The sequence below is a fragment of the Mixophyes fleayi genome, chromosome 5, assembly GCF_038048845.1.
Source record: "Mixophyes fleayi isolate aMixFle1 chromosome 5, aMixFle1.hap1, whole genome shotgun sequence".
Classification (NCBI taxonomy): Eukaryota; Metazoa; Chordata; class Amphibia; order Anura; family Limnodynastidae; genus Mixophyes; species Mixophyes fleayi.
In genome coordinates, this window is record NC_134406.1 from 38,234,735 (window position 1) to 38,250,045 (window position 15,311).

General features: G+C 40.7%; 1 protein-coding gene across 6 annotated transcripts in view; it reads right to left on the minus strand.

The window, feature by feature from the left end:
• Positions 1-15,311, minus strand: part of PARD3 (par-3 family cell polarity regulator) — a 404,695-nt gene that overhangs the window by 160,556 nt on the left and 228,828 nt on the right. For 5 of the 6 annotated variants that reach the window (XM_075212058.1, XM_075212055.1, XM_075212054.1 and 2 more), the window contains 4 exons: positions 14,555-14,705; positions 10,562-10,751; positions 3,857-4,005; positions 203-247 (listed from right to left, as the gene is read on the minus strand). In XM_075212058.1, the coding sequence (XP_075068159.1) occupies positions 203-247; positions 3,857-4,005; positions 10,562-10,751; positions 14,555-14,705 (535 nt within the window). The remainder of the gene's footprint in view (positions 1-202; positions 248-3,856; positions 4,006-10,561; positions 10,752-14,554; positions 14,706-15,311) is intronic. The other variant, XM_075212053.1, reaches the window with a different exon arrangement.

A 15,311-nucleotide genomic window follows, 5' to 3' on the forward strand; every position in this document is an offset into this window, starting at 1 on the left:
AGAGCTGATTAAGTTAGATACAGCTATATTGGTCAGTTCCTCACAGTTGGTGTTAAACAAGGCAGTTCTGTAATGAGTACTCTTAGCAGTGAGAGAGGCACATGCTAGACCTTCAAAGGTCAGGCTGACATGCAAATAAAATGGTACTTCAGTCTTAATCTGCGTTGACCTGGGTTTCTATAGCAACAGCATAATCGCTTACCTGCATTGTGGCCAGCCATTGCACTGATCTTAGTCTCGTCAGCTACTGTTAAAGAGGTAAATGTAAGAAGAAGGTTAGCCTGGTTAGTGCCCACGTTCCACATGCAGCAAAACATACCACTGGAACATGAAGATGAAATGATGCAGCCCATGCAGACACTGTATCCCCAGAGGGTCTTAATATTATATTGGAAAATGAATACACTTCATGCAGTGTTTGTTCGCTGCAAACCGCAGGCAATTACGTTATTACATGTTAGCATCACCCACTTAAAAAGAATTAAAACTGTTAATTATTTTCATAATTCACTCATGCCACAAGCAGATGATGTAAAAACAGCTAAAACAGAATAGTAATGATTGCTTCTTGTCTGGTGCACAACAGTCATTACAATTAATTGCTGCTGTATTAATAATTTTATTAAGGGAAAGTCTCAGAAGTGACAGCATTTTGCTTATTGAGTGCAAACAATAACAACCATGTGCATGCCCGCAGACATTAGATCTGTGACTGTGTAAGTGATGGAGACTGGAACGTGACTATGTCCTTGGCGTAAGCAATGTCAGGTGATGGAATGGCAGCGCCCCCAGCAGGGCACCACACCGAGAACCAGAGGCCCAGATGAGGCAATGCAAGGTGTGGGGGGGGTGTACAGCACAGCTGGATAATGGGTGAGGAGGAGATATCAGAAGAAATGCAAACACCTGAAAATAAAAATGGTCATGTACATATATATGGTAATTATCTGTAAAAAATGACCTTTGCTGGTAAAAACCCTAGAAAACAGACTCAACATCAGATCTTCCAATTATGTGAAGGCAACACTGCAATATGCATGACAAATGTGAGAAATCTTCAGATATTGTGCATTCCCATATACCTCAACGGCCCCACACGCTCCCAACTTATCATCAACATTTAGCCTTATTTAATAAATAATTTAACAAATGTTGCACCTGTAAAAACCACCAAACATTTGCTTCTGACAGTCAGCGGTGAAATCGCCATTTGCTGTTGCTGTACGGTCAGGAAGCAGAGCTCTTAAAACAACCGCACCACAACCTGTTTACTGAAATCACACCTATCTGAGACTTCTCCGCATTACGGGCACGGGGAGACGTAGAGCTGAAAATACCGGGGATTTCAATGGGGTGGGTCCACGGATTTCCTTCCCATTAGCCCTACACACTCATCACCAAATATGTGAAAGAGCAATTGAGTTGTACTAAGAGAGGCAAGAAAGGACTGAATACATTGGGGCGCATATAAAGAGAGGATAGAACAATTCTATGCAAATAATTTGATTAAGGTGGGCAAGGGGTGACAATGTACAAGGGATAAATGTATAACTGGTCACCACTGTATATAAATAGGGGAATTAATTTCATTATTGGGATGAAACCTTGTAAATGGTATAAGTAGGGGGTGACCGGTGACCACACAAACAGATATATAGGGGGCATAGTTTAATTAAGGGGGCATGCACATGAAGAGAATGGTGTATCATATTTTACATATACAGACATTTACAAAGTACCAACACAATGGTTTTGCTTGCTAGATTAAACTCCCATTATTTTATTATGCATATATGGCTATATCCTCAGCAACATTTTCTTATTTTAAACCCTGGATAATATTCTCAGCATCTAAGCAGTTAATTTGTTCATCAAGTGTATTTTTTGGGTTAGGTGATTTGGGCTATGTCCAGTATAGTGTTTAGGGACAGTGCTCCGATGCCCAACATAATTGTATCCAACCACACTATTGATTGGCCTTATTATTACAGATATAATTCTACATTGTGAGCCATTTAATCTCATTATCCCAGTGAAATAATACCTAGCTCTCCACTGGCTGGCAAAGTCACATTGCTTTTATAAGTACTCTGGCACAGACAGTCAATTAAACTAATAGCTGCCGAGATTAAATCTAAAAGTAAACACTTTGTTTCAGTAGTAGGGAGTCGGATGACAAGAGTTTGCCCAGTTCCTGAGTATTTTCCACCTAATATTATGAAATCTGCAGTGTAATCTATCACTGACTGACATGTGCACTCACTGAATGTGCGATTAACACATTCAGACTGGGAATAGATACCATAGATCAAAAACAATTCCACTGGAAAATAAAGTCCATTACAGCTGAAAACAAAAGAATCAGCTGGGAATATGCTGAAGTATTGACATCACTAATATGACAGCTACGATACACACAACACGTACAGTGGGATTTGCTAGATCTTATTATTTCCAGGATGTAATACCAAAAAATAAAAAAATAAAAAAATGTAAATATGAGGTTCTAACAGACTCAATCGCCTTAGATTTCAATATATAAATTAGACATCTGCTTTACGGCACCCATAATTTTAATAAATATGGCCCCTTTGTATCTCTGAAGCAGCAAAGTTGTGCGACTGTGCAACTAACATTGGCCGGGCTACTGGTCATACACCATTGGGTGAGCCACCTTAAACCTAGCTCATGTATTTTTCAATTATTTTGTGATTTGGGAAAGAACGGTTCAGCAAGAGAAATCAATACATAGGTTTACAGTTTTGAGAAGGGAGATTTGTCCATTTACTGTATGTGGTGGTGATTTTAGTGTCTATGGGAAAGCATACAGTCAGTGACTATAACTCTTCCACCACCACCTCCTTATCCTACAAGCATACAATGTCCAACTATGTCTGCAGGTATAATGAGTGCACCACCTACATATCCTCATACTCACAGTTACTACACTATGGTACCAGTGATGTAAGTAGTACTTAGTGGAGTCATAGTTTACATTCTCCTGAATATTGATGATAAAATGGCACCTTGTAGCGGGGACTGGTATGCTACCATTTGTTGTGGGTAAAATGTTGCCCAGATTCTAACATTCCCAAGGGCCAAGACTTCTATGAAAACATTATAATGAGCTGCAAGTCTGATATTCTGCAGCGTCTATCAGATACCAGTGCCATGATCACAAGCAGCGAGCTGGGAGACGATGACCTTTGAATGTCCCAGTATCTGCTTATCAGAACGCACAGCAGACAACGTCAAACACTTGGCTAGATCTCGCACAGCGGCTGGATCCGTTTGTCTGGCAGGGGCTGCCAGAGCAGGAATAAAATGATATTTAGAGAATTAATTTACCCACAGAAGAAAGCGTTGAGCAGTTTTATCTATGAACATGTCAGGAAGGATCAACCCATATCTTATTTTGTTATTCTTATTTTTATACTGCCTATACTAAATAACAGCCACCCATCTGACTTCAGGGCGGTAGCACCTTGTAAACCGTTTTAATAAGGGGCATTAACATTCCAGATACTAGACACCACTGCACACAGATATAATGCACAGATACACACAGTGATGATGGAAATATTGCAATGGAGGAATTTTAATTAGAACTTTAGGAATAATCTCTCAAAGCCCTTTAACAGCTGACACTAAAATAAAAAATATTCAGCTGCTCTACTGGTGAAGGGAACATACAACTACCCCCTTCCCCCATAGGCATGGCCATAACTTACCAGATACATAAGCTGTAATCATTTTGATAAAAATGACCTAGCAATCTATCATAGAACACACTATAAAACCTCTGAAAAAAAAATTCGTTTCATAATACATTAGGACATACACAATTCCCGTTTACCTAAATCCATGCTTTTTGATTTTCGGGTTTTAACAAACTCCATTTGATTGGCATCTCCAAACTGCTTGGTGCGTTTCTCCGACATGCTCTGGCGTCCAAACCCTTCTCTCTGGAAGGCAAGAGATGGGTCTACATCTGGGCTCAGCGTGCTGCAGGAAAACAGAGAACCACGCTGATGATGACAGGTATAAAATGCGTACGGTGCTGAATAGGTCTGCAGAGGATCACCAAGTTCTACATGTGACAAATAACTTGTATATTCCATTCAAGCAACCATCATGGGAAGCAGTATGATTACACACAGAAGCCAGGGGCCTAGAAAAGTCACTTGGCGCATGGCTGGGGGCAAAGTTAATACAAGAGTTGTGAGACTCCAGGAAAAGGGAACAGACGTCTATCTTCAGCTTTCATGTATCATAGTCTAACAAGAAGTTTAACCAGCATTAGAAGAAAATAACCTTCCCAGGAACCTCTGAATAAACCCTACAAAAGGGCATGCAAATCCCACTGTGACTACATGTGCTACCCTTACTTACACTTAAATCTAACAAGAGGAGAATAGCATGTATGCTGTAAGGTGCAGAGTACCCTTTGTGTCAAAATATAAATAAGTTTTCACAAGTCACAGTGTACATATGAATGATAGAAATATACATTTTCAGTTTAATAACACTACTGCCTTATTTATACATAAGCCCATTGGCCTATTTACAACAGGTGACCATTTGCAGCGATAAGGTAAAATTTTGCTGCAATTTGTCAAAAATGTTGGCAATACTGAGCCGGAGAAGTAAGGGTTAACCTAATGTTTGGTTGGACAGCTATGCGCATGTGTGGGCAGCCTGGCTGGCTGGAGTATGTGTGGTGCCAGCTATGCGCATGTGTGGGCAGGCTGAGGCATGCGTGGTGCCAGCTATGCGCATGGGTGGGCAGCCTGGCTGGCTCGGGCATGCGCGGTGCCAACTATGCGCATGTGTGGGCAGCCTGGCTGGCTGGAGTATGCGTGGTGCCAGCTATGCGCATGTGTGGGCAGGCTGGCTGGAGTATGCGTGGTGCCAGCTATGTGCATGTGTGGGCAGGCTGAGGCATGCGTGGTGCCAGCTATGCGCATGGGTGGGCAGCCTGGCAGGCTCAGGCATGAGCGGTGCCAACTATGCGCATGGAAGGGCAGCCTGGCTGGCTCGTGCATGCGTGGTGCCAACTATGCGCATGGGTGGGCAGCCTGGCTGGCTCAAGCTGCACAGTGGAAGTGAAAACCCAGTACTCTGTTTCTATTTCAAATAAAAAAAATGACACTTAAACAAAAAAACCTTTAGACTAAAAAAAGAAAATGCATTACCAGTATAAAAACTGCTTTAACTGGCTCTCTCCTGTTATTGTCATCTCAAGGTGACGATAATAGAAGAGGTATTGAGGCAGTACAAGTACCACCTCTATATAGGTTAAATAGGGTTTTGGGGAAACCTGTGAATAGTCATACCGGCAGCGATAGCAGTGTTAAAGCTGGAGGTAGCCCTTTCACGTAGAGAATCAGACAATAACCCCTAGCACTGGCGAATCACCCTTCATACATCAGCCCCTAACATTGCAGGTATCCGCTTTTAAATGGCATACACAGCCGCGCTGGCACAAAGGTATTGCAATAGTGCCACACACTAACTGAGCTTAATACAGCATTTATGTCATACAGAATTAAGTTGTTATGATCCATTTTATAAATCGCTTTCATAATAATATAAATATATATATATATATATATATATATATATATATATATATATATATATATTTTATTACATTGCTCAGACTTATCATTGTCCTTGATTTGTAAGGTGCCGCAGATCTACACCGGACAGTGGGGGGGGAAGCATCACACATAAAACAGGGACATAGAACAGACCAGATAATTGGACATGTGCACACTAGTTATTTCATGGATAATATTCAGCTCAGGAACACAAACCCTTTGATATACATTATTAATAGTAGCTTTTCTCGCTCTTGAACGTACAACAAGCTGTGATTTACAGAACAAACATTTCTAAGTGTCCTGAAAGTCACCTTGTCCAGCTTATTACTGAGCACTGTCATTAAGCTGCATCCCACCAGCACATTCATCCCTCTTACTTACAATTATTAAAATATTCATCAGATTTCTGCACACACACATCTCATCTCCAAGACTGATTTGGGAAGAGACTGGCCACCCGGTGACCCTGCATATTATTAACATTCCTAATATTAATCCCTTCTTATTGCACACTTTGTTTTCATAATATTTTCATGCAGGATTAGGGAGATAATGTCAGGCTGGACAGCATACATTTCCCTCTGTGATTCAGAACAGCTGCCAGCCTTGTTTGTATAACCCTCTCTTTCTCCATAGTCAATGCTCCAACTCGGCCTCTGAGCAATAGGTTGTCCAGAACATGTCTCTCCTCTCTATGTGTCTGTCTCAACCCGCTGACTGTAGGAAATTGAAACACTCTGCTTTGCAGGTCTTTATTTTTAATACAGGTTAATTTTTTCTTTAAGGTCTACTTTCTAAGAGCTAATTTTACAAATGAATATTGCAACAGGGAAACACACCATTTATTTATGAATTGCAGCAAATGATCAGAATAATTATTTCTAACAGTGGATCCATGTTTTAGTTTCTACTAATACCACTTTCATACTGCCGCCCCTGCAATATCCCTGGTTTTTGAAGCCGGGTTTTTGCAGGGGCTCGGAGCGTCCCAGCTCAGAAACACCATTCATACTGCACCTTGGACCCGGGAATTTCCTGGGTTGACCCCATTCATACTGCACAAGTCTGTGCCCTGGCAATTTGTGGGAGTCATCACCAGAGCAGTTTTCATTGGCTGAAAGCTGGAATATGGAAGAAAAAAAAAAAAAAAAAATCTCAATCTCACTCTCTGTGTCTCTCACTCTCTGTGTCTCTCACTCTCTGTGTCTCTCTCTCCCCCCTCCTCCCCTATGCAAAAACCCTCTCTCCCCTATGCAACTATGCAAAAACCCGGGTTTTTCCATTCATAGTGCAGGCAACCCGGGTCCGACCCGGGAATTACCCCTCGATAAATCCCGGCTTGAAGACCCGGGTTTTTAGACCCGGGATTTTTCACTTGTACCATTCATACTGCACCAAGACCCGGGTCGTTTGAGCTCGACCCAGGAAAAACCCGGGATTTTGGTGCAGTATGAATGGGGTATTATTGTATGTGATGTAGGGAAAGAGGAAATAAAGGTGACCATGTATAGTCCTTAATTAGGACCTGCTCTCTCTAGTTAATTTGAACCACCCCAGTTTTTTTAAATCCAGTATTTTTATTGGAATTTTTCAAGATACAAACATACCAAGCAACAAAAAAAAAAAAGAAAGAAAAACAAATCGCATATACATCAGAATTAAATGACGCAGTTTACAAAACTTCAATAAAGCATAATAACAGTATATGTGCTATACTCATTAGGATCATACATCGTAAATGCTCATACAAAGGTATGTTACACATGCGAACCACCCCAGTTTTAGTATAATGTAGCATTGCCTTACATAGTATGTCAAGGTTTTGGATTAATGTTTAATTTGTGTAATCTTACCCCAAACTGAATTTTCATTCTTGTGTTGAATTACCTATTAACTTTAAGAATAAAAACCTGAAGTTAAGACCAAAGGACAGTTTTATTTTTGTTTTTTTCTTTTTAACCCACATATCATTCAAGAGCAAAGCAACGGCAAAAACATTCCCCTCCCTAGTCCGCAGCCTCCACTAATGCTCTGTATCTGGGGAAGCCCCATATAACTTTATTACATATTTCCAGCACTGCAGTTAGAAGGGAACAGGTAAAGGTAGAGCTGAATACCCTGCACAGAGACGTCTGAATGAATATTAAGTATTTGGCCAGCATTTTATGGAAATGGACGATATTAGGTGAACCTTAGGAACCGTGAGCTGGTAAAGAGGTAAGAACCACATGAAACCCTGCTGATTATAGGATGACAGACAACAGATTAGAGGCAGGATGATAAAACTGAACATGTCTGTCCATGACAAGTACACTATAAGATATATGACAGAAGTCTGCAGGTAAATCCATGATCTGTGCTGACCACTGGTTATGGTGGATTACAGGATGTGCATTAGACATCAGAAGGATAAAGATTACCCCTGACCATGAGGGTTACATGTACATATCTGGGGACACGTGATAAAGGATGCATATGGTGTAACACAGGAGAAATATCAGTGTGCGTGGCTCCTATGTAAGTATTTCATTGCCCTTTACTTATTTTTTGAACTAGGCCACATTCTTCAGTCTTTAACCTACATGATGACTTTGTAACCTGTGACTCTATAACTGTTATTGAACAGTAACACCTGGCATTCCTAGTAAGCAGTAGCCAAGGTCTGCTGAAAGCTGTAGCTGAAAAGCCACTAGGCACACGCTGTTATTCCATCATCGTCTAGAGCCCCAAATCTGGGGATATTCATAACGCCAACACCGCAGCTACGGCCAACACCGCAGCTACGGCCAACACCGCAGCTACGGCCAACACCGCAGCTACGGCCAACACCGCAGCTACGGCCAACACCGCAGCTACGGCCAACACCGCAGCTACGGCCAACAACGCAGCTACGGCCAACAACGCAGCTACGGCCAACAACGCAGCTACGGCCAACAACGCAGCTACGGCCAACAACACTTTAGCCCTTATGATAGAAGATCATGCACTATTATTAGAGAGCTCTCTCTAGGTTTTAGGGGTATCACGTGAGATCTAATTGACCTCTAGTTCATAGAGGTAATCTTCAGAGAAGTGAAGGGGTTACTTTAGGCTGATGAAGGGAGGATGCTGAAGGCTCGGGCTTTGCTGTTCACGATACAGAAAATCACACAGACTAAGAATACACAGCAGTTACTACCTCCGTATTTCAGATAAGCTTTTACATTTAATGGAAAGAACTCTGAACACCAGGAGATAATGCAGTTATTGTGATTTCTCATTTTAATAACAGGGAGGAAGAAACACAGTCTGGGGTTGTCTAACAGCTTCAACATGAAAACTATCTTGTATGTAAATAGCCATGGTTACTATATTAAGGGAATAAAAGTAAATAATAAACCTGTGGCAGTGGTGGAACAGGAGCAGCACGTCAGCCTGTCGTAGCCGACAGAGGACATTAGTGCACCACGTGACTCCTAAACCGCCCCAATCCCTGATCCTTAGACATGTTGGTAAATACGGCTGGAAGGTGACGGCCATTGCATGTGTGTGGTCATTTTCCAATCAAAGTAACAGACCCCGGGGACGCTGGAAGCAATCTGGTTGTTTGTCCTCTGCACCAATCAGCAAGGTCCTGTCCAATCGGGTCTCCTATGCATGTGGGCAAATTGTTCACTGATCCGATCGCTCTACAGTTTTAGGCAGATTGTGGCCATCCAACTGTTTTGGAACTACAAGTCACAGCAAGGTTTGGCTAGCAAAATGGCCTATAGCTGATATGACTTGCTGGGATTTCTAGTTCTACAAGTCAGAGAACCACAGATTGCCTAAACCTGTTCCAGCAACCTTTGGAGGTTTGCTAAAGTGCTTGGACATGTAGTTCCACAAAAGCTGAAGAGCCACTGGTTGCCTAAGTCAGGTATAGAAATGCTTAATGATACCCCAAAATGTGTGTTCTACTTCAACAGCACATATCAACCAAGCCAACGTAGACTTTGGCTTTAACACTAGCTGCTGTAGAACTACAAGTACCAGCAAATGAGGAATTTGCTAAAATGCAAGAGAAGACTTAAGAAACCCATGACTCGCAAGCATTTGAGGAACTACAAGACCCAGCAACACTAAAACATTGCATCTAAGCTATCGTTTGATGATGAAAAAAGATTACCACGATCATTTCTAAATACTTCAAATTAGCTTACTAAATTACATTTTAATACGTATATTTTTACAAGTACCCAATTATAAATTATATTTTATTTCTAATTCAAACACCCAACTCTAGGTATGCTGGCAATCTGCTAAGATGCTGGACACCCGGACCTCAGAAATACCTGTCCACCATAACACATGCTTGGAGAAGCCCAGAGGACCCGTAGAGGAAAGGTCCACCACCACCTCTCATTCCGCTGCAATCTTACCGACACTCAGGAGGAGGTCCAACTTCAGAAGCAGCATAGAATAATTCTTATTGCTTGTGTTAATTATCACTACAGCCTTAGGAGGTGGTTCCACAGAGGTTTATTTTGCCTACTGATGTACATAATTACTAGGCTTGCAAATTAATGTGTAATTCCTCAATTACACAGGGATGACTACAGTCTTCAGACTGTCTAATTATTATCAAACTCGTGTTGATGATCATCTCTTTGGGCATCATTAAGTTTTGAAAGCTGTGCAAACCTGTAAAATAAACTGAGGTCCGTAGACAAAATATCTACCGTATCTATTAGTTGGTGTCAACACTACAAGCGCTATCATCTGTAACTACTAGTTCGTTAAGCATGGGGCCATTGTTCAGCACATGACTAACAAAATATTAGATTTTTTTGCAAGGGTGATTATGTCTCTGCACTGAAGCATAGAGTGTTTACGAGAAAGGAACCAGTTTGCTTATGAGTTTTGCCACCAGTAAGAGATAGTTTATCATTTCATGATAGAACACCACTGCATTGTCTTCTGAAGCCAAGCCTTACCTTTCTGTAGATTCACTGGTCACCGTTTTCGACCAGGCTCCAGCAGAGTCAGTTATGCACCCTACATCGTCATGAGAGCTGGAAGATGATTGGTCAGAGAGCTGGGAAGGCAGCGCTGGGGCTCGGTCATCTTCAATAATCACAGTGTCATCTTGGGGCATGTTCACCGTAGGGGAAAGCTGATATTTACCTGCACAAAGCAGACACCGCATTAAGCAACAGACATAAATGGTGACCAGGCACTTACAGCAGACAGTTTTCTTTCTCCCTCCCTATGAACTGCAATGTTTCCTACATGCTATTAGTACATTGCTGTTTGTATTTATTCAGTGTGTGAAAGCTCAATGGATTTTGCTTACTGGGAAGTGGGTACATCTAACCCAGTGTTGGCTAACCTGCGACACTCCAGGTATTGCGAAAGCTACAAGTCCCAGCATAACCTTCAAGCAATAAGCTGCTAAATATTGGCAAAGCATGCAGGGACTTGTAGTTTCACAGCACCTGGAGTGTCACAGGTTAGCCAACACTGATCTAGCCATATACAAACCAGAAGGTTTAGGGCAACCTGTGGCTCTCCAGCTGTTGTGGAACTACAAGTTTCAGCAGTAGGCAGTCAGGGCATGCTGGAACTTATAGTTCCACAACAACTTGAGAGCTGCAGATTTCCTACCTCTGTGCACGGCGTTGGCTCTAGCTAAGAGGAGTGGCAGCGGAATACCGAATTAGTTTCATAGAATAAAACATATAACATTTGACAAACTAATAATAACGAAAGGAGACAATCTAACAATAGGATCCTAATGTTTCTGCTCCCCTGAAGGAGAATATAATGTACTACATGCTGATCATTACTTGTTTTATGTCAAGTCTCTACATTAATGTCAGCATTGTGGTTTTCCATTCAAAACTATTGTCAACAAATGTGCTTTGGTCTTGCCTGAGCAGTGAATTCCCTTCCTGGTGCTTTTTTTTTGTCTGCAAGCAGATTACCAATAATGGAAAAAGAAACAATCGTCTAATTTATTTTGATTGCTTCATTACATTTTTATACCCCCTTGACACTCCAAGTAATGTTCTCGAGTCATCTTTTAAAGAAGAAAGGAAAACCAGTGCGTACTAATGGCAAGGTTACGTAAAAACCGGCTTTGCTAAAATAAACGGTTACTAATTGATATGGATCTTGAGAAACAGGAGAGATCAGTGGCCCCCAGGGTCATTATAAACGTAAAGTTTGGCCCTGTGCCTGGAGACATAAAAATCTAGCCCTGAAGTTGTATTGTGTCAATGGTGTGGGTTTGAAAATATCATTGTGTAAATGGGCACTTATCTAGGATGAATTAATTTATTGGTGAAAATTAGAATATATATTGCTTTATTCTGGAACATAAAAAATGTGGCCTTAGGAATACACCCATGCAGTCATCATGTATGCCTTTAATTGCATTCAAACCTCCTGAGGTCATGTACATATACTGAATTTTGTTGCACGTTTCCAATTTTAACATCATTCTCCCTAACTCTTATTCTTTCACCCACCTAATACAACTAAATACCTCACCGTACAGTAATCAAATCAGAGCGCAGCTCAGTGGTTCAAGCTGTCTGTGAAAAGCATGAAGCCCTTGTGAACTGACCAAATTCCCTTCACTCCTCCTAGCTGTGACTGTAATATTACTCAGGTATCTGTAGTGAGTTATTCTGTGACAGAACGTCTTCACACCAGCTTTGTTTACCCATCCACAGGTTAACCTTTTATTTTGGCTACTTGAAAACCATTAACTGGTGCTGTGATCTAATAATTCTTCACTGAAGGTACAGCACGGACTTTGTGTGGCCCTTGAAAGCCTGAATGGGGCCCAATAGTGGGGCAGTCCAGCCAGAAAAGTGAAAACATAGTTATAAGAGGTAAACCAATATGGACGTCCTGCATTCAGGATACAGTTTACAATTTCGGCTAAAATAAAATATTTCCAGCAATTGAACTGTAATCTTGTAAATGTATGAATCGTATGGATTATTTAAGAGAAACAGTCACCAGTGTAAGCAGCCATTTGTAGGCGAAACCGCTTCAAGACTTCAATATTCATGAGGTAAAGCTTCCTAGAGAATGCGGAGGCTGGATCACCATGGATACTTGCTCAGTCGACAAAATGGCTGCCTACACTAGGTGCAGACGACAGGTGCTCATCAATCGCTACTATGGATTCCACTAATCAAAGAGAAGGTTGGATGTTTACCTTTACCGGCTCAGAGTACACAAAGTTAAAAAAACAGCGCAGGAAATTGAACGCTGAAGGGTGTTCTTTGAGGTTATTTTTTTATTAAATATGTGTTTACCAATGAAACACAACTGCCAATCAATCCAGTCAAATAGTTTAGTCAAACATTCACAAGGTTATTCTTTATGTTAAATCAATTGTGATAACCCTGAACAAGAATAGCACAGTGAGAGGATGCTAAAAGGGGTTCTCTCACAGAGATTAGCAGAAAATTATTACCAATAAAAACTCATTTAATCAGATAAGGATGTCAACAATCCTGTCACATTCTAAAATAGTATGTAATGTTTACCAACATAAAGGGCAACTTGTAGGAACACCACAAAAAAATAATTATTTTTCTTAATTACAACCTTAATGAGCTCATTAGAAACATTGGAATTTAAATGATCTAATAGCGCCGCTTACATCTTTGTATTCGAGGAAAAAAATATTAACTTGCCAATGAAAAAAAAAAAAAAAAAGTGTTTTAATGTCAGGAGCAATTTTAATCAAACAGCTCATTGTGGTTTAAATTTGAAAATCCTTCCAAACTAATCCCATGATGAGCTGGTCGGTAAATCCAAGTTCTCCCGTGGCAAGACAAGTCTTTATTAACTGGGTCTGGTGAGGGAAAACTGGATTGCTGCAGAGCAAGCGCTAATAACATCATTGGCCACAGGGGACGATGGAACCAGCATGGTGCTGCATGCTAACAAAGGATGCAGAAAATTATCTATACAGTTTCAGAGCTAATGCACTGAAAAATAGAAAACCCAAGCAAGCCGTGGATAGCACTCAAATGACCCATTCTGCAGCCTGAAATGTTCACGTACACCAGCACTGTTCCTTGTAAGATGTGTTATACAGGCAAATGAGAAGGATCGGGATAATGAAATGCTATTTACTTAGAGGCAAAAGGTTCAGCTACAGTTCTAAAGTCAGAAGGTCTAAGGTTTGGATGGAATGAAAGTCTAATGTGAGATGAAGCCGTAAAATTGATGATGAAATGTTTTCCTTTGAAAAGCAATTTAGTTGAGAGATAATACAGCAGAATTATTGATGATTACAGACACAAATAATTGGGAACAGCTTCTATTTTTTTTTTAAAATAGATTATAGAATTTTCACTGTATAAAATATTTTCCTTATTTCCCACCACTAGTTTTAAAACAAACAAAACACCCCTCTCTCTGTAGTTAAGTCTTTTAAGGTCACGGTCATTCTTTTCAAACCTCCGTTTACCAACCGCTGTCTTCAAGAAATCTTCTAGGTCTCCTAGTAGACGCACTATCTGTTCATTTGTTGATGTTGCTGTGTTCAGTGTTCACAATTCATCTACATTTATGTAAAACTGGTAATTGTAGTGTAAGTTGCTTTTTACATACCACATGTTTAACATTCTGCATGCATAGGTTTATTGTACATAGTGCAGACCCCGTCTAATCAACACCCTCTGATGTAACAACCCCATGAAGAGTGGAAGATAAAAATATTCGGATAAAGACCAGTCCCCAGCGTTAGACATTGTGCCCACTTCACATCTCTCACTGGTGAAAACACTATGTCACTCAAGTTAGACATTAGATACCCTGTACAATTCCTCCTCCTCTTGAATTGGTTTCTGGACATATTGTGCTGGCTGTCGCTATTGTAAATAATACATTAATCACTCCTCAATGAACAGCGAAAGAGACAAAAACTTGACATGATTAGTAGAGTCTACTTGACTCACCCATTATCCTACTTAATGTGGCGTTCCTTGTGGGCGATTCGTCAAACCCCTCTATGCCGCTGTAGAGAGAATGGGAAATCCTTCGTTCCCTGTCGTCCAGCATTGTCTCAACAGGCAATTCAGGCCCCGAAGGGCTCCCAGGTGACTCTAGCTGTAGTATCGGAAAAGAAGGGATATCAGCGCTGACCGTCCATTTAGCAGCATGGGGGAACAATAACAACATGCCTGAGGCCTGCACCCGGCTGAGTACCAAATGAGCTAGAACTTTTCACCCTCTACCAAAATAATTCGCACTGACAGCTCTGCTTAATGGGCAACTTTCTCTGCCACTTTGTGGTATACCTCCTGTGGTGCGCCTGTCATATTTCAACACCCTTAAGCAAAAAATAAATAGTACAAAGACAATGCCTCTGATCATAGTCAAATTTACTTACAAGTTTTTGTTTTTATTGATTTTTTTTTTAGATTTTTTTTTAACTGCTTCACTCTCAATTGTTAATTAGGAGTTGTGCACTTTCTTACACACATTGTATATTCATAATGCAGTAACGAGACATCCTCACTCCACTATACATGATTTGCAAAATGTGTTTCTTGTGTTCTGTACTATATGCATAAACACTTCTAACACCAAAACAAAAATACAGAAAGCCAGTGCATAATAAACATTTTGACTGTATATTTTAGTGTCAGTAAATCCTGGAAATGAAATGGCACTTACTATATATATATATATATATCTATATATATATATATC